This window comes from Rhinolophus ferrumequinum, chromosome 3 (genome assembly GCF_004115265.2).
Source record: "Rhinolophus ferrumequinum isolate MPI-CBG mRhiFer1 chromosome 3, mRhiFer1_v1.p, whole genome shotgun sequence".
Classification (NCBI taxonomy): domain Eukaryota; kingdom Metazoa; phylum Chordata; class Mammalia; order Chiroptera; family Rhinolophidae; genus Rhinolophus; species Rhinolophus ferrumequinum.
Window position 1 is genome coordinate 14,935,603 of NC_046286.1, and position 19,579 is coordinate 14,955,181.

The 19,579-nt window shown below is 46.2% G+C and overlaps 1 protein-coding gene across 4 annotated transcripts in view; it reads right to left on the reverse strand.

Moving 5' to 3' along the window:
• CLIC5 (chloride intracellular channel 5) overlaps window positions 1-19,579 on the reverse strand; it is a 170,129-nt gene that overhangs the window by 33,992 nt on the left and 116,558 nt on the right. For all 4 annotated transcript variants that reach the window (XR_004422633.1, XM_033102409.1, XM_033102408.1 and 1 more), the window contains exon 4: window positions 14,330-14,436. Coding sequence is in view for 3 of the 4 variants with exons in the window: in XM_033102409.1 (XP_032958300.1) it covers window positions 14,330-14,436 (107 nt within the window). In the remaining variant the exon portion in view is untranslated. The remainder of the gene's footprint in view (window positions 1-14,329; window positions 14,437-19,579) is intronic.

Genomic DNA, 19,579 nt, shown 5'->3' on the forward strand with positions numbered 1-19,579 from the left:
TGTCTCCCCAAATCTAGGTGGGATAATGATTCAGATTTTGTCAACCCCAAAGGAGAATTTGAAATAGTGTGTCTTTTTTCTGGCATGACTAAATCAGATATTTTCACCACAATTTTTAAAAAATCACCTTAAGTTGAAAGTGAATTATATACAACAATTCACTCCTACTTTCTTTGTTACTAATAGAACACAGATTTTTTTCGGAGTAACAATGTGCCCGGTTAATTATACTTATCTTCCCAGATTCCCAGACTTTCAGCTAAAGGAGGCCAAGTGACCAAGTTCTGGCCAATGAGGTGTAAGTGGAAATTTTTGAATAGGCTCTGGGAAAGAAAAGACAAGACACAGCTAGCACTGCCTGGAACTCAGATGTAATGTCTGGAAGTAGAGCAACCATCTTGTGACCTAAGGATAAAAGTCATACTAAAGATGGAGAATCAGGTGCTCTAAGGAGTTGGGTCCATGACTTCTTTAAGCCACTAAAACTGCCGGGAACTCTCTATCTTTGGACTTCTGTTATATGAGAAAAGCAAACTCCTATTAAGAAGTAAACATTTACACAGAGTGACTAGAGCAGGGCATGGCACATAGTAAAATGCTATAGAGGCTTTTGCTAAGTAAAATAAAATAAATATTTGCTTTAGCCGCTGTAATCAGGTTTCTATTATGTACAGCCAAATGCAGCCTTTGCCAATACACAAAGATATTGCCAATATTTCATCATTACGTTATTATTCTAGCACCTTGTGTAGTGGCTGGTACTAAATAAGTGTTTTATGAAAGAATGAGCTCTTCAGAGGGGTTTGAGGAAAGTAAGAGACCCTAAAATGCGACTCTATATGTCTATATGCTCGTCTCACTAAAGGACCTACAATGGCTCCCTTTCTTTGTGTAGTGATAGCGCTTGGTCTCTTGGGGATGGATGAAAGGATTCCATCTGTTTGGCCTGGCATGCACTCTTGCAGGGTCACCAGAGCCAAACGAGGAGCACAGGCCACCACCAGCCTGCACCTCTCTGCCAAGTGACACCGGTAGAACCGAGGTCAGGCCCAGGCCTGGGCAAAGTGTTGAGTAAAACTTGTCTTTGTGGTTCCCACAATAGAAGCAAAACATGGGTAACTGTCAGTGCACGTGTCAACAGACGTGACCTTCAAAGTTAGAGCTGGATGTAGAGCACCAGAGCAATCATGTGGTTTGACGTCCTTCTCTGGAATATGCAAGAATGGAAAAGGTTCTGGATGTGAGCACAGAGAAACATATTTCTTACTATGATCCGGATCGTTAAATGCTTCTTCGACCAGGGGTTCCTAGAAAATTAATTTGACCTCTGGCTTCTGGCTGGAAGAATACTAGAATTGAGTCGTCTGTGTTTTCTCTTCTGATTCTTGGTTAAGTTTCACCTTGAACACCAAATATAACGTTCCTTGAATATAATGATAAAAATGAGCGTAACAAGAAAAATACCGTTTAAGCAAACACCAGCACTATCCTGATGTTTTTCAGGAGGAAGCGTGTTCGGATTATTACACTCTTTTATTGACTAGTTCTAAATGACGCTATTTTATTGCTGTTGTTTTCCCACTACGAAACTTGATTTACTATAACAGAGGTTATTAAAGCATTCTGTGTTCTTAGCCGAGAGATCGTTCTAGTCATAGAACGTCAGAAACTTTAAAGAAAGACTGGGACGTGTCAGAGATAATCAAGGAAATGCAAATGTCTGAAATGGGGCCACAGGCTTTAAAAGTAAGGGCTAGACAGGCCGGAACAGGAAGTGGCTTGGAAGAAATGCCCCTGACACGGATGAGTCAGATTAGGCCCTTTCAACATCTCGCAGGTAAATGAGCAGACAGGGTAGGGGTGTCTTGAGGTGTTGGGGATATGGTTCATTCATTCATTTAACCAATGTTTATTGAGCACCTGCTCTGGGCCAGATGCTAAGCTGGGCTCTTGGGATAATAATGATGAATGAGACATATGCAGCATGTCCCCTCGTGGAGACCGCTGCCTAGAACCCTGCTTCCCAAAGCACTCTCCTGGACCAGCAGCGGCAGAATCACCTGGGACCTCTCAGGCCCACCCCAGACACACTGCATCAATATCTGCATTTTAACAAGACCCCCAGGGGACTCAAATGTACACTCAAGTTGGAAAATGGTCTGGATAACAAGGAAAGGAAAATGAAGTGTTACTTGACACGCAACTTCTAAACATATGCGTCTCTTTAGCTAATGAGGCTACTCAGGCTAAATTCATGAACAGGCTTGAGGTGGGTTGGGGAGCCTTCCTGAAAGACAGCTCTAGAGCAGATTTTTAAAGAGGACTAGGGGTTTTAAAGTCAAAGCTCTGTGTAGCAACTTCTTTTCCCCCAACGACTTATCCTCTCTAAGCAGCTGATAAATTCAGAATACCAGACTACATTTAACCCCTGGTTTCAATTCTTATGTTTTAGTCTTATTTAGTTTGTAGAAAAAGGGTTTAAAAGCTGAGAAATGCCTGGTGTGTCCTATGTCTGTCACTGACTCCATCATATATATCTTCTGAACAATTTTTCCAAGCTTCAGGTTTTCTTTTGTGAATGGAAAGAACACTGCCCATCCTGCCTGGACAAGACAGTGACAAATTTGACAAGCGGAGTTTAGAACTGGGGTGTCTGAAGTTTTCGTTAGAAGCTTCAGCCTACCCCCTGGATTTCACGTCTTGTCATTGTCAGCCCCAGCTCTACCAAAAATGGGAGAACCCATTCTACATGCGAACTTACCCGGAGCCCCTCTGCACTGACAGTCAACAGAGAGGAAGGAGAGTTTTGCTCAAAGCTATAATCCAATCACGGATGAGGGATTATGAGTGCAATCTTCATATAAACCAACTACAATGGTGAACTGCAGACACACACACCCACGTACATCACTGTGCTTGAAGGTGAAGCTGTGAGACCCATATCATGTCCTGTCATTAATACCACTTTACATGAAAGCACCTTTGTTTCAGATTAATTGATATATCATGACCCTATATATTTAAGTAAATACGTCATGGCCTCTGCTGATGCATAGAAATTGCAGAACACACACATAAGCTGTATGTGTGTGTGTGTGTATATATATATATATATATATATATATATATATATATATATATATATAGAGAGAGAGAGAGAGAGAGAGAGAGAGAGAGAGAAACATATTTAGCTATTTAACTCCCATGTATAGACTGCACAAAGACGAGGTGTCGGTTGCACAGGATGAGGTAACAGTAGCCAGAGGTGAAAGAACATTTAACTTGCATTCAAATTAGTCGTTTAAACTTCCTTTATTCCCCAGGCCTTGATGTGAGGCCAGGCCAGGCCAGGAGAACTCACTCTGGTCAGACGGCGGGAAACCCCACCGCATGGAAGGGTGTTGGTGGTCCCCGCTCCACTGCAGCTGGGGAGCCCACACAGCTAACACCCACTCCTCCCACTAATGAATGCGCCCACCCACGCAGGACCCTCCTGCCCTCCCCATTTCCTTTTCTCCCCCTCCCTCCCCATGCTGCCCCCTTCCACAAGCCACGTGGCCACCAACTGCCTTCCTTATGACCGCCCAAGGATTCATTTCAGGAGCGAAATTTGTTAAATTATAAATTGCCAGCATCTGCCTCAATAATGAACGAAATCAATGACCCTCTGGAGGAATCCCCTGGGCAACTCCTAGGAGGTGCCAGAAGGAAACACTCACCCCTCCCCCTCCCTCTGGCTCGTAGCCCCCAGGACCCTTCCTGTGTGAGGGTGTGCATCTAGGCAGGGCTCGCCAAACCTCAGAGGTGGGTCCCTCCGAACCTGGGTTATTTGTTTTTCCTTGTAAGAATGCTAATCAAAGCAAAACTTCAACCCAACAAACAAACAAACAAAATACCCCCCCAGTTGGCTATTTGCACATGGGGTGGCCCAGGAAGGCAGCCTGAAGGGTTCCTTTATGACCAGAGGTGATTTTTGAAAGGAGACAGCAATGGCTGCTTTATGAGGAAGTGGCAACACAGTCACCTTGTTATCCTCACCACTGTGGTGGTCCAGGGACCACCCGCGAGCCTCCATCATGATAACAGCTTGGACGGAGGTCTTCTTCCAGGGCACCAGTTGTCCTGAGCTGGGTCACACCTGTCTCCCTCCAAAAGAACGGGCCTGTGTTCCCAACTGAATAGACACACAGCCCAACTGCCACCTCAGGAACTTCTGTTTCTGAGCCGAGGAATTATAACTCATATTCCTACTCTTTTTGCGTGTCGCGTTAGCTTTCACCTCAGAGCAGGAGGCTACATGAGAAGTGGGGGCCGTGCCCATCGCCTTGCAAAGGTTGGGCCGCCAGGCTGGGGCCACCATGTGACATGGGGGCTGAGGGCTGGGAGGGAGGAAGACGAGAAGGAAATAAGCGCCTTGTGATTGAAGTGGCTTGAAATAATAAATACACACACTCTCTTTTAAACATGGCTCGCCACATCCTGGAGAATCTGGAAAAACGCTCCACCTCGCCGCCCCAATGCCCTCCTCCCACCCTCACCCCTCAACAGCAGTTGGCTTTCATGACGCCCTGAGAGAAAGCACCGGGCCTTTCATAGGAAGGGGCTTGTTAGTTCTGGGCTAACAGCCCTCCCAGGCCGCTTTGAATCCTTGCAAACAGTTTTCTAGTTTAGGTCAAGGAAGTTCATAAAAGTAAAGACTGGAGGTGGTAGAAGGGGGAAAGGCAAGGGAGAAAAAAACAGCAGTTGGGGGACAGCGTGTCATCAGGCATTCAGCGACCTCTGCAGGATCCATTGGACCTGGAGGACACGCCCTACCGTGGGTGTTGGGGAGCAGATGATGGAAGGTGGCTTGGAGCCCCTGAAGGAGACCTCTCCTCTTCTGGAACCCCCAGCCAAAGCTTGGGCAAAACTGTCCCTGTACACAGAAGAAGACACTTGAAAACCCACAGGCCTCCTTGTGCTGAACATGATTAGCTGTCACTAGCGCTGATTCCGCCACCTGCCAGAAGAGGGCAGCACATGCCTCTATAATACACTAAAAGCTGGGTGGCTGGGTCCAAAGGGTGGACACCGGAGAATTTGAGGAGGATTCATGAAATTAACACCAGCAGCAGCAATAGCTACAACACATTGGTGCCTCCTGTGTGCCAAGGACTGTCCTAAGTGCTTTAATGCAGTCATTCATGTAATTAACATGACAATGCTACAAGAAAGAGCCCTGTTATAACCTCCACCTTAGAGATAAGGAGGTATAGAAATTAGGAGAACTTGCTATTATAACCTGGGACTGCCTACAACAGAGCTCAGCAAAGTACAGGGATCCAATCCAGCCCACTGCCTATTTTTGCACTGCCCTCAAGCTAACGATGGTTTCTACGTGTTTGGACAGTTGGAGAGAAGTCAAAAGAAGAATAATATTTCCTGACACCTCAAAATGATGGGAAATTCAAATTTAAGGACAGTGGTCCACAAATGAAGTTTTCTTGGCACACAGCCACGTTCACTTGCTTACGTACTGTCAGTGGCTGCTTTATCGTTCCAGAAGGGGTGAGCCGTTGTGAGAGCCTGTATAGCCCGCCAAATCCAAAATATTTACTATCTGGCCCTGTATAGAAAAAGTTTGCCAATCCCTGACCTAAGAGGTAAGTGCTACCTGTCTCCAGGCATGCGAGACAGAGGGCAGAGCTGACACTTTACTGGACATGGACTTAGGACGGCTATCCCAAAAGGATCTGGAAGCAATATTGACCTAGATTCACTTTCTTTCCAACAGGGTGGCTCAAGGTCAAGCAGAAGGGAGGGTCTGACATTTCACTGCATAGCCTCTCAGGAAGTAACAGAATGACCAATTTAGAAAGGGCTCTGGGAATCGCCTACCGTATTACATGGAGACTAAGATGTACTTCCCCCCCACCCCCCGCACTAGACATCTTTGTAATCAGACTGTATCCTACAGTCAAACTACTGTAGTTTATGTGAAAGAACTTTGTTTACCTGAAAGCAGTTTTTGTTTCTTAGTGGTACTTAAACTAATAGTGTCTTCCAATAGATGACACCTTAGATGAGGCAGTTCCTACCTCCAAAGGGTCAGCCTCTTTTTCCCCCCTCCCATTGATGGGACACTCACTCCTTTAGTTGGCGGCCCATTCTACAGATTTCATTGTAAACTTCTTACTAATGAGCTGAAGTCTATAAGCCTCAATTTCCTGTACATCAAATGGGGATGGTCTTGTTTAACATCTTTACCTAAAGGGTCATACGGATTTTATTACCAGGGAGTGAGAGCTGTATGCTGGGAGGAAGGCACTTTGCCCAGTGGGGTAGGAAGAGCAGAGCAGGCTGCAGGGGCAGTCGGTGTGTTGGTGTGGTTCAGCCAGGCAGGCTGCGAGGTGGAAGAACAGGAATGAGCTTGCGTGGACACAAACCACCAAGGACATGGCAGGGAAGGAAAGATTGCCAGCACCACAGATGGATTCATTTTCCATCAGTATCATCCAGGAGCATGGCGCACAGCAGCGGGGGGTGCCCTCTTCGAAGAGAGACAACAGGAGCAATGTGGAGATTTGGGCATGAATGGAGGAAGAAGACAAGAAAGGAGCAAGGAATGCCAGCTGTAGCTGGTTTGCCCGTGCTGCCTTTCGTGCGGGCTCTGGGAGGGGATGAAGGGAACAGAGAAAGGCAGCAGGAGAGTAACTGGTATTGTGATAGTAACCGCATTATAATCCTTCAGCCGCGTTTCCATCAGGCAGGCATGATCAACCCAATGATCAGATGAGCCTACTGAGGTTTCTTGAATACCCCGAGAATCTCCTTCGGGGTACATGGCTGTGATTATCAGTTTTCTCAGAATAAACCCAAGTAGCACACTGCTGGCTTCCAGGTCCCAGGAAGTGAAGCTGCCTATGTGAGCCTTAGGGAAGAGGAAATCTTGGCCCTTATTCAGAAACAGAACCACGACTGCTCAGAGAACTTTGTGGCTAAGGGCAACCCATCTGTTCCAGCAAAGGATCTGGGGCTGGAAGATGGTAGGAACTGTGATACATTCCCCTTCCTTCCGAAGTGGCAGCCAGGTTTGGCCTTGGACTGGGGAGGAAGGAGGAGCAGAGGGCTAAGTGCCAACCAGGTGCTTTTCATTTGGGGACATGTGTCCTGGATTTTCTGGGACGGTACCAATTTCTTATAATTTGATTACTTTCAATGAAGGCAATTTGTTAGACATCTGATTTTCAGTATGGAAAACATGGCCACTGCACGTATAACTAATGAAAGGCAAAGACAACTCAATCTGAGTATGTGACTTGTCCTCCAAACACATAGCATCACAGGTACCCAAGCAACATTGGTTTATTTAGAGGACTTTATTTGGAAAATTAGAACTAACTTACTGGGGCAAACCCGTTAGGAGGAGTAGGTTAGGACATCCCAGTGTCTTCCGTAAGTGGAAAGGGGCACATCTTTGCCAACACAGCATGGCGGCCAGTGAGTCATGATGAAATGAGATGGGCAAAGTAGGCAGGCCGCCCTGAATCTTGGAAATGACAAAGAAGAGCAGGGAAGTTGGTGACATAAGCCTGAGGCTACAGGGAGGTCTCATGGGTCTTTAAGAGAAGATGGGGAGGAAAAAAAGAAGACAATGGATTTCCAGTGTAGAGAGGGCACAGGTGAAGACCAGAAAGGAGGGGAGGGGTGCAGGGTGAAGGCGGTGCCTACAGGGGAAAGACAGACAGAAGTTATATCAGCAGGAAGCCAGCGCGCTTGGAGTCTACCACCAACAGAAAGGGAAGTCACAGAGGGAAAGGCCAAAGAAAATGAAAATAACAGCTTTTCCGTGCCTACGACGGAAACCCCCAAATCAGGAATATGTGTTATTCTCCTAGGAGGTTGGTTTGTTTTTCTCTTCTGGGAGAACCAAACTGTAGCTGACTAGGGGTCCCTTTTGGTTTTATCTGCTAGGTTTAGAGCCAGATTTGTGGTCTGCCATTTGTGTCAAGCATTGAGGCTCTGGGAGCTGCTTTTACTGTTTTAGTGCACCGGAGCTCCGTTTTATGGTCCCCCCTTGTTTTCCTTTCTCACTTCTTTCTAGTGTATGTTGTTTTGCTGTGCTTTATGTATCCCTGTGAGTGGCTGTAAAGTCTTTCTAGAGCAAGTGGAGTATAAATTTTAAAATAGAAAGAAGTCCCACAAGGCAGAAGAATACAGAGGCGGAAATGAGAGCAGAAGCTAGACTTGAAGAGCGAAGAGATGAGGGAATTCCAAGGAAACCCTGAAAGAGCAAAATCATCCAAATTGGGAAAAACGCCACGTAGCACAGAAATACGTGGTACCAGCAGCCTGACATGTATGTGTGTGAGATGTGTTAAAAAAACGAATATGCAAATGTAGTGAGAAAAAGACATAAGGCTACATAGGATATATGGATTAGATCAACGAGATTGGGTTTGGGACTTTTTAGACCCTTGAGTAGGGGAAAGACAGCATGTACACAGGATGATGGATGGAAGCTGTGCATGTGAACAGAGTAGGAGAAACATGGGATTCTTCTCTTAGTCTACAGGCATAGACATCTCCACGTTTTCTCCAACCAAAAAGAAAATGGGGAAAAGCACATAAGAGTATGATACTTGTGCCAAAACTGAGACGGTAATACTGGGTAGGAATATTAAGTGCGTTGAGGAAATGTGATAGGGCTAGAAGAAATTTAAAAAGGACTTTAAAAATAGTGACTAAGAAAGGGCAGAGAACTAAAGACGCACATTAGGTCTACTTGTTAATTGCCTGGAATCTGCAGTATGTACAAAATGTGAAATAAACCAGTAGAGTTCATCGGACTGAGGTATAAGGAAAAAGAGAGACTGCGACAAACAAAGTGAAATATAATATTGTATGCCCGGATTAGGGTAAGTCGCTAAAATCAATTTCTTGAAAGCCAAAGGGTTTGGCAGAGATTTTTAGAGTCTGTTCAAATCGCAGTTGGAGGGTAAGACATACAAAACATAAGATGGATATTCAGAGAGAGACACCCAGATCGTTTTACGATATGACAGACAGTGGGGGTGACATGTCAAAGTTGGGTGTAAAATAAACCCCTCAAGGGAAGGGATAAATCCGAAGAGCCACACTGATGTCCCCGTGGCAGACTGACAAAGCGAGTGTGTGGTACAGGAGGGAGGAGACGCAGAACTGCTGAGTCTGGGTGCCGGCTGCCCGGTCTGGGGTCACTTGGGGTCTCTGTGCCATGGTGACATCTCAGAGGAAGGTGAAAGGAGCAGTGCCAGGAGGTGAGGGTTTTTAACTGGGATACTTGCAGAGAGAGATGGGAGGATGTGGGACATCGAGGCCACCAGACCACCGTTGTACTCTGCTGTGTGGCCGAGCCGCGTGGGCAGAGGCAGGACACAGAGTGAGAACAGAGCTGATCCCGGTTTAGACAGGCGCGTAACCAGATGTGCCGAAGGTGGGATGGACAAAGCTTGCCCCCTCCCCCCAATCCTTCTGCTTGGGGGCACACACCCACCTTCTGGTGAGTAAGAGGACACAACAGAAAATGTCTCCCATGGCCTTCTGTGCCGTGTTTTATACAGCAGATCACTCTTTCCTTTGTTCGTTCGTTCCTTCCTTCCTCCCTTCCTTTTTTTAAAGCTTTGCTTCCTCATCTTCATGATCCTCTCCATCCTCCCCAACCCCCTGCCTTCCTCCTCAGTGGCTATTGAATATTACAAGTATAGAAGTTTTTTCCTTTCTTAAAATGTGTATACCTTTTTTGGCACCCCCCAGTATATCCTCAAACTACACTTTTATCCCAGAACTCTCTGCTGAGGTATAACTGTGTGCCCCTACATAACAGCTCCGAGCAACAGCTGACATTTGAACACAGCGGTGGGCACTGCTCCAAGCATACTTATTCGATGTGTACAGTTATTACCCCATTTCACAGACAGAGAAATCGAGGCACACAGAGTTGATATAACTGGCCTAGTGTCACAAGGCCAACAAGAGGTTAATTTGAGGTCTGAACCTAGCAGTGGGCTTCAGAGTCTGTGAGTTGAATCACCACACAACTGCCTGCCTCTGCCACGGATACTCAGCATGTCCACAAACAAAGTCCTGTTTTTCTGCCACACCAGAGGGAGTGGTGGGGGAATCTCAAGTGACAAGAAAGTGAGACCATGTAGCATCTTACTAAATGTGGAGTCTTGAGACTTGGCCAAGAAAAAAAAAATCCATGCTATGTTTAAGTGAAGCGAAAAACAAGTTCGAACAGGAAGCATGAGGGGTGTGGGGGTGGAATCCAGTCATGGCAGACCAAGGGGACCCAGCTCTGGCAGTTACAGAAGATGGAGGCAGTGCAGTGACCGACAATAGAACAGCCATTACCTGGGTTTCAAACGCAGCAATACTGAGGTCTAACAGCCAGGGCCAGGCCACTGACTCTCTCTGAAACATCCGAGAGGAGGAAAAGGCACCAATAAAGTGGGAAACAAAGTGAAACAAGCAGAAAAGAGATTAAATGGGTGGGAGATTTGAAAGTGCTGGTTGAGCGGGGGGAGTAAGAGCAGCTCCTGATGCCAATATTTGTGTTTGTCTCATTTGTACAATAGTAACAATAATTGAAGCGAGCATTTAACGAGCCTTTGTTATACTATGTGTCAGGCTCTGTGCTAAAGGATTTACAAGCATTGACTTATAAAATGAATGAATTTGCATTACAGACCTTGAGTAGGCTACGAATTGCCTTATGTGTCAGGGGAAGAAATTGAAGGTATTATGAAATATATTTTACAGATACTAAAACAGAGGCTCGGAGAGAATTAAGTCTCTCGGGCAAAGTTGTACAGCTAGAAGTGGCAGGTCTGGAATCCTGCCAGGCCTGTTTAGATGCTTTACTGCCACAGTCAGTTCATCGCAGACAATGGCCTTGTGTCGTTTGTCTTGACATCACTAGAAAGAACCTAACACAGAGCCTAGCACACAAGAAATGCCCCAATTTAAACATTAGCTCAGACTTGTAGCCACCTCCACACAATCTGTGTTTGTTGAATGAATAAAAAAATGACTGAATGGACACACTAACGGACAACACTCTTGTGTGGTAAGTGTGGACGGTTCCCCTGGATAGGGTCTGGGTGTGGGGGGGCTGAGGACTTTTGAGGTTTTTGTGGAACGGCAGGGAGATTTTAAATGGTGGCTCCTGTACCCACCATGGGAGTGGAGAGACGATCCACCCTGCAGAACCACGGTGCTGGGTTTTTCATGCTCTGATGTTGAGAGGGCAGTTAAAGTCCATGACGACGGCCAGTGTATGTATGGGGTGGGGGACATTAGGTGGTGAGATGGTGGAGAGGGAGGGAGGACTCTGCTCAAGAGAAAAAAACAAAACAAAACTGAAAACACAAAAGGGACAATCTGAGGAAAGGGCACTGGAGAAATAGATGCAAAGCTAAAGATCCGAGGGAAAAATGGGAGGGTCGTGCAGGAAGGAATGCCAAAGGAAGTCTGGGTTCGAATGCGAATGCGTTGCCTTTGCAGAGACCTGTGAGAGGCTGCCCGCGACCCCCCACTAGAAAGCTCCAACAGAGCACAGAGGCCGTGGATTGTCTCAGGGGGAAGTGGGGAAGTGGCTGAGTGGGGTGGGCCATGGCGGTGCTCTGTGCAGAGGCCCCCATAGCCTTGGCCTCTAGTTGCTGAATCTAAGAGCATTTGGACCCTGTTGACCATAACTGGGGGATATGGGGTTGGGGGAAAGAAAAGGGAAGGGGAAGGGAGGGAAGTGGGCAAGCTAGAGGTAGAACGAAGGAAGAACGCATGTTGTCTTGTTAAAAGGCAGGAGAGGAGAAGCTTCAAGGTCTGTGATCCGGAGGATAGGTTTGGGGAAAGCAGAAACGTGGGAGCTTTGAAATGTGCAAATGAGTCAGGGGGGCAAAACTCATCATGGAGAAAAACAGGGTGAAACAGAAGAAGCGGAAACAATGAAAGTTGGAGCGCGCTGAGTTTATAAGAAATCGATATGCAACATTCAGTGGAAACTGTAGCTTCGGTTTTGGGGATAGGAGAACTGTTAAGTATGGATAATATGTAAATACCATTTATAACTTGAAAAATCTGGAAGACTCAGATGAGATAAACTTTCTGAGGGTGCTTTGACAAATCCGAAGGAAGATATTTGTGGCTGAGAGGAAAGGACACTGGATACGGAATCTGAAAATTAGAGTTGAGAGACAGCTCTATGGGGACTGGGGGGAGGTGAGGACATGTCCCCAGTCCTCTCAATTGCTTCCCAGCCCTCAGCCAGGAAAGTGGCAGTAATTGCCCTTTCACTTGCTGGCTATGAGGGGTTGCCACAACAAAGTACCACAGACTGGGTGGCTGAAAACAACGGAAATCCATTCTCTCACAGTTTTAGAGTCCAGAAATCCAAAATCAAAGTGTCAGCAGGCCCACGTTCCCTCCCCGGTCTCTAGAGGGGAAGCCTTTCTGGCCTCTTTCAGCTTCTGGAAACCCCGAGGGGTCCTTAGCTGCATCCCTCCAATCTCTATGCTGTTGCCACAAGCCATCTCCCCTATGTCTCTGTGTCTTCTCCTCTTCTTAGAAGGACACTGGTCATTGGATTTAGACACCACAGTAAACCCAGGGTGATTTCATCTCAAGACCCTTAACTAATGACATCTGTAAAGACCCTATTTTCAACTAAGGCCACGTTCTGAGGTCCTGGGTGGACATGGATTTGTGATGGACCCTACTCAACCCACCGCAGGATCCCAAATGCAATGAAGCAAGGTCACTGGATAGTTTAACAATATTTTCCTCATCCTTCTTCTTCTGGTCCCTAAAACTCCGCTTTCCTTCCAGTGCCTTCGCGCACAACTGTGATGGCTGCCAGGATAAAATCCAGTCTCCCAGGCTGGCACTGCAGGCTTTGGTCACTGCTGCTGGTCTCTGCTGCTAGCCTTTTCCCACTCTCCTTGCAGCATCCACCCTCTGTTTCCAGCCAGCTGAATCCCCTTTAGTCTTTATGACCTAGCTGGAACTCCTTCAAGAGGCTTTCTCAGAGGCCCTGAAGGTGACCTCTTCCTGCTCTGAACAACTTCAGCAGAATCTATTTTACCCTTTCTCATGGCAGCTAATCAGGTCTTCGGACTCCCTTTGATTAAGCCATCATTTATCTCTCGTTTGATATTCTCTGCGTGTGAATTTAAGCCTTTGTTTCCTGCATCAGCCAGGCCTCGAAGAATGGGAATGTCATTTTCTGGTTCTTTTTCTAGAATTTAGCTCTGTGCCTGGCACAATCCAGGTCCTCCGTAACTGTCACTGAATTATTTACTTCCCACTCCACCAACTCTGTGCCTGCACAATTCTTCTCTTTCACTTCATGCATGGCAGCCTTTCCTGATCACCGTGGGCTGAAGAGACGCCTTTCTCTTCCGGAATCCTGGAACATCTAGCATATACCATCTTATTTCGGCCCATTGTATGTTTATCTGTTGGTCATTCATTCATTCATTCATTCACAAAGATTCATGAGGTGCTAAGCTGTGTGGCTCTGGGCTGGGCTCCAGGCTCCCTGTACGGCTGTCTCATTCTCCCACTTAGAGGGCAAGCAAACTTTCGCGTCCTTCTTCCTTTTCTTCACTAGCGCCTAACAGTGCTTCCAGTGTTGTACATGCTCAGTGTGGTGGTTCTACTCAAATCTCTGTAGCTAATTCTTAAACGACGATGCCATATGTGGGACTAAAAGTGCTGTGAGCTTAAACGAGGCACTCAAAGCCCTCTGAGAAGATGCCCCAAGAGAACCAATTCCTGATCTCTGTAGCCAAAGCCACGTGGAGGAAGAGACAGGCTTTGAGAAGTGGCTTCCCCAGCACCCTCTGTACTTGTAGTAGGGAGAACACAGAGGGCCAGGCTCCGCCCTCAGCATTCATCACCTTGGTGACTGCACTGTCCCACCATGACCTCTGGATGACCCCCTGAGAAGTCTGTCAGGGACCAGAAGGAAGCTGGAATGTGTTGTTCCAATGAGGAGTTCCTGAGAACATGGGCAGGGTTGAGAACTGGGGACAAATGGACTGTAGGACACACAGGTGGGACCCTTTTGTGCAGGGCAGTATGCTGTGCACTGAAGCAGGCTCAGAACACACACCACATCTCACCCTCCAATTCAGAGAAAAGGCCTGTTGGCCTTTACTCCTGCACAACCAAAATGCAGTCAAAGGGGATGTGGGTGGGCGAACAACAAGCCGCATTGCTTCCAGGTGCTTCTCTGCCCTCAGTATCTGAGATGCCCTGGACAGGGGATAGCACTTCTGGGGGCTCTTGGTGACAGGGAGTCACTCACCAGCATTGTTCTGCTGCTTCGTGTTTTTGATGTAGGCGGAGAACTTGGAGAAGATGTCAATGCCTGCTGTGTTAGATTCCCGGTGTTTCGCAGCCAGTCTGGGGTACCTGGAATGGATGATGCGGTGTGAGATCTGCAAGAACTTGGGGTTTCTTTGAAGGAGAGTCTATTCCCATCACGACAAGCAGCACTCCTGTTTCTAGCTGGATCTACACCTCTTTTGGGGTTTTTACACCCCATCTTATAGAGAAGGAGGTGAGCTCTCAGCCCTTGTTCACTGATAGAGGAAAACAGAGGCCAGTGAGGTGAGGAGAGCTACCTGGGGGACCCAGTCTGTGGACAGGGAACCAGGACACAATTCAGAGGGCCCAGGATGTGTCCCCTTCCTGGGACCACCAACAGTGATGATCCAATGAAAAGGCCCTAACCCAAATTCTGAACAGGCTTGCCTCTGGATCAGGTGACATTTCCCCAACCCACATTAAAATAACTACCCGCTGCCAGGCCTGTGATTGTATCCTGGCTGCATGGAACTAATTCATGGAGCAAAGAGATACTAGGCACCTTGGCACTGAGGGCTCAGAACCATTGCTCGAAAGGAATGGTAGCCATGGTCCTCTTCTGAAAAACCCTTTGCACACTCCTCGTTTGTGTGCAGACCCAGCCCCACTCCCTTGCACATTCTTTCATTCTGAAGCCAGAACAATAGAAAAAGGAGAACTGGGGTTAGAACTGCTTAGCGCCGAGATGATACTCCTTGACCCTGAATGAGGTAAATTTGCTTGTGTGGGAATCCATGGTTTTGACCCCATGAGCACCATCCAGATGAGCATTTCTCATTTTAAAAAAATATTATTTCATAAACATTGTATGGGTGTGGTCAGGCAGGGGTGGGAGGAGATGGAGAACCACTGCTTGGTTATCATTATTATCAATTATGTGGACCTTTGTGATCGCAGGGTGAATGGCTGTCAACCGTGAGCTGTTTGGTTGCTTTATGCTTAAAAAGCAAAATGCTTTTTTGTCTTATTTAATGTTTTAAATAATTTGAACCGAAAAGCCTTTAACACTTATTTGTTGTGCTTTCATTTTTTTTGCTCCTCAACTGGCGCATTAGCTAGGACTCTCCACTCTTGGGCCACGTCAGGTGGCTGTTTAATTTCAGATATTGCCACTGGACGAGGCCTCAGAAAGTTACTGGGTCCAGCCCCCTGCGATCAGGCAGATACAGTAGACATTATCGCCCTCGTTTTACAGGGAAAGCAACTGTGGACCAGAGAAGTTAAAGGACTACTTAAAAGCCCACGGATAATAAATAGGGGAGGGACCACGAGAACCCGTTTTCCCGCCACTGGAGCCGTGTTCTTCCCACTCCATCACACCACTTCTCTGACAGCAGCAAAGGCTAACTGGTGTTGAATGCTTACCCTTCAATAGAGTGTTCCAGGCACTCTTCTAACCCCTTTGCATGTACTCATTCTTTACTCCTCCCAAATCTGTTCATCTACTGTTATTAGCCTCATTTTCCACACGAGAAAATGAGGCATAGAGAAGTTAAGCAGTTCGTCTAAAGTCACATGACTAGGTAGCAGAGCCAGAATTCCAACAGGCAGTTTCACTTTGAAGCTCCGTTCTTAAGTGTCATGTTGCGTGGCCTCTCGCCGACTCTGCTGTTTTACCCTCAAAGCTCCCAAAGCCTTGCTGGAGGTTGGCTGAGCACCATGGATAAACGCCCCCCATCCAGCAGCAGGGAGGATGTCCTGCACAGCTTCTGCATACGTGTCGTCCTGAGTGTACTGGGAATTATCAAATTCACCTGCTCTGACTGGGGACACAAAGCAGGGTTGCCTGCAAGATGCTAGGTCATCTTCCAAGAGCTGGGAATTTAGGATCATCCTTCCCTATTTTGGCCTTCTCACAAAGAATCTGGCATGCTCTTAGAACTGATTGCCTTAAATTATCATTAATATATAAAGCAATTGTTCTTTATTTTTGTTTGAGAAGGCAGCAATGTAAAGAGAGAAGGGCCCAGAAAATGCATTTTAATTTGGGTTTGTCAGTTTTTTTGTTTCTTTGTTTGTTTCTGTTTTGCTTTATGCCATCTTTTGAACAGACTTCCGGTAATCTGACCATTTCTTCATGGTCACCGTGGGCCAAACATGAATAGGTGGTACGAAATCCAAGATGGATGACGAAGGGCTGACTGTTTGGGGAAACCATGGTGGTACCATCCTGTTTTCTAAGCACTTTACTATGTAGCATAATGTCCCATTTGAAGTTCGTCCTTGTGGGAAGCAGGTCTTCAAATATTAATCTCATAGGTTTTGTTAACTGGATTTGGGAAGGTTACTGTACAGGACGTTAAGTGCATTTATTTTAGGTCCATATTTACACTATATTTTAAACATGCAATACGTGGGCTACAGAGTACGTTCTCTTTCTCCAAAAGGCTAGCAAATAGTGTTGCAGTCATAGAAATATCTGTGAAGTAACACTGTGATGTGATCTGGTGACGGTCAAGGAAATGGTGAATTTCTCTAACTCAGAGGTTATCAATCTAGGGCCTTGGGCCAAATTCAGCCTGACATCTGTTTATGTACTTCCCAGGAGCTAAGAACAGTTTTTATACTTTTCAATGATTGGAACAAAATCTAAAGAGGCATACTACCTTGCGATGTGTGAAAATAACATGAAATTTAAATTTCAGCATTCATAAATAAAATGCTATTGGAACACAGCCATGTCCGTTCATTTACATATTGTCTATGGTTGCTTTCACTCTGCAAAAGTGGAGCTGTGACAGAGACTCCATGGCCCACAAAGACAAACATAGTACCCGACTCTTTAAAGAAAAGTTTGCCAATCTCTGCTGTAACTAATGAAAATTTCTCTCCACTCTGTTTTTAAGATATTATTTCAAATGCATTCATCTTAGACATGCACCAAAGCTTTATTTTGGGAAGTAAAACAGTTGCCCTCTCATCAAAGAAGAATTTTTGATATATAGTATCAAAATATACATATATGATATATAATATATATCACATGTATCATATATATCATATATGTCATATATATAAAATCACATATATACACATATATATACATATATATGTGTATATATATATATATATATGATTGCATGTGGAAGTGCTCTGATTGGCTTAGAGTCCCAATTGGCTTCTCATTGACAATCCATAGACTACCACACTACTGAACAAAAGACCCCATGCAATTAAATGAACATGCAGTAAGTACCTGCCAGAGGCTACACCCTTTTCCTGGATACACTGGGGATACCCTGGAGGGAAAAGATACACCTCCTGTCCTCATGGAGTGCTCTTGGCTGATGCTGGGGACTCTCCTGGCAGCTTCCTTTTTCTCATGAGCTGAAAAGTGGAAGGACTTCCCCATTGTCCTCTCTCCATTATTCCTGCTTCCTCATCTCACCAAACCCTCACTCAAGAAGCGGTTTCCTGCTTCTGACTCTTCTGATCCTTGACTGTGTGTGGCCTTGTCCTGTCTCTGCTATTTACGCAAAGGATCCTTAGAAGTGGGTGGGGTCTCGTTTATTCAATAAAAGACACCCATTGGGATCTGTGGTTGTAAGACCTAAGCTCACCCACTGTCCTTATGATTGCAATGGGGAGCAGGCACAAAAGAGGCACTGATCTCTTTTTCTGACTCTTCAAGCTGCCATTTAACGAGCTTACTCTATGTCAGGCACTAGGCCAAGTAGTATTATCTTCTACAATAGTCCCTTGAGATCAACGTTATGGTCATCATTTTATAGATGTGAGGATTAAAGGTTAGAGAGGTTTTAACTTAGCTGCAGCAGAGACCATTCCCACTCACCAAATATCCATGTGATTCTCTGCATTTCCCAGTGTCTCCCTCTCCGGTTGGGGTCATTGACTGCTAGTTGACTGACTAAATGACATGCCACGTGAGTAAACTTTATCAGTTCACCCACTTCTCACTGAATTTTTATCACAGCATTTATCCACTGGGATTATTTTAAATAACACACAGCTCTGCAAAAGCACTTTGAAAAACTTGCGGAATTGCAGAACTTCTGCTGAAAGGCAGCTTAGAAACCATGCAGAATCCCGCCCCATGTTAGAGATGAGGAAATGAGGAGTATCTGAGCGGGAGACAGGCTTGCCCAAGATCATAGACAAACGCTGAAGAAAGGTGGCCAGGATTAGGTATTCTGACTCTGAGTTCTGAATCCTATTAACTCTGGCCATTCCACGGAGATGAAAGGTAAGGGCCAGCATGTCTCAACACTAATCCCGATGCGTCCCTGCTGAGCGTTAGCTGGGTCAGTCTAAGGGAAGGGATGGAAGTTAGTCTCCTTTAGAGACTACTTGAGACTTCCTGGATTCCTCATTTTGACACCAAATGCTTTGTGGGACCAAATGTGATTTTTTAAAGAAAATTGTTGGAGTGTTTGTATGTGGTTTTTTCCTTTAAAAAATAAAGCTAAAGGAGAAAAAGGCTCCCACAATTTCTTGGCTCTCTGGCAGCTTTTACAAACAGTGGTGTGATGAGAAACACATGGCTGACCAGCTCAGTGAACAGTGATGGGGGTTTTGCTGCCCCCTAGAGAACAAGAAGGTCAGGCTGTGCTCCTCCAGGGACCTCAGGACTCAGGCCACCCAACCTTTCATCCTGAGTCAGTGGGAAGCCAGCAGAGGCTGGTGGCTTGTTTTGGAAAGAACAGTGGGTCTCTCTTTGTGGTACTGAGGCTCTGGCTTGGTGATATTTACCGGGAGGTAACTGTGGCACCTGCCCCAGTCTGATCCACAAGAAGGCATCTAAGGGACACGGCTGGGGGCTCTGGAGTGGTGGGTGGTCTCATCACTAGGGCCCCCATTTTAAAGGCCTTCTGAATTTGTGCATTTTAACAGTTCCAAGGTTCTGTTACCTGGGTGTGGTGGATTGTTGGGCCACTGATGTGGCAGGAGTGCACTTAGCAAAACTTCCTACACACAACTGTAGTCCAGAAAAGGACCCAGACTAGAGGAAGCCGAGCTCAAGGCAGGTAACGCGGGCACATGGGTTGGCAAGAAGGGAGCATCTGCACCTAACACTTCTCGCCTCTGAGTCATGGACCCTTTAGAATCTGATGAAACCATCACTGCCTTAGTCTCCAGTCTGTCCTCCTATGTCACCATCACTGCCTCAGCTCTCCTGTCTGTCTTGCCCGGAACTTTTGGCTCCTTCTAATCGCTTCTCTACCTCCAG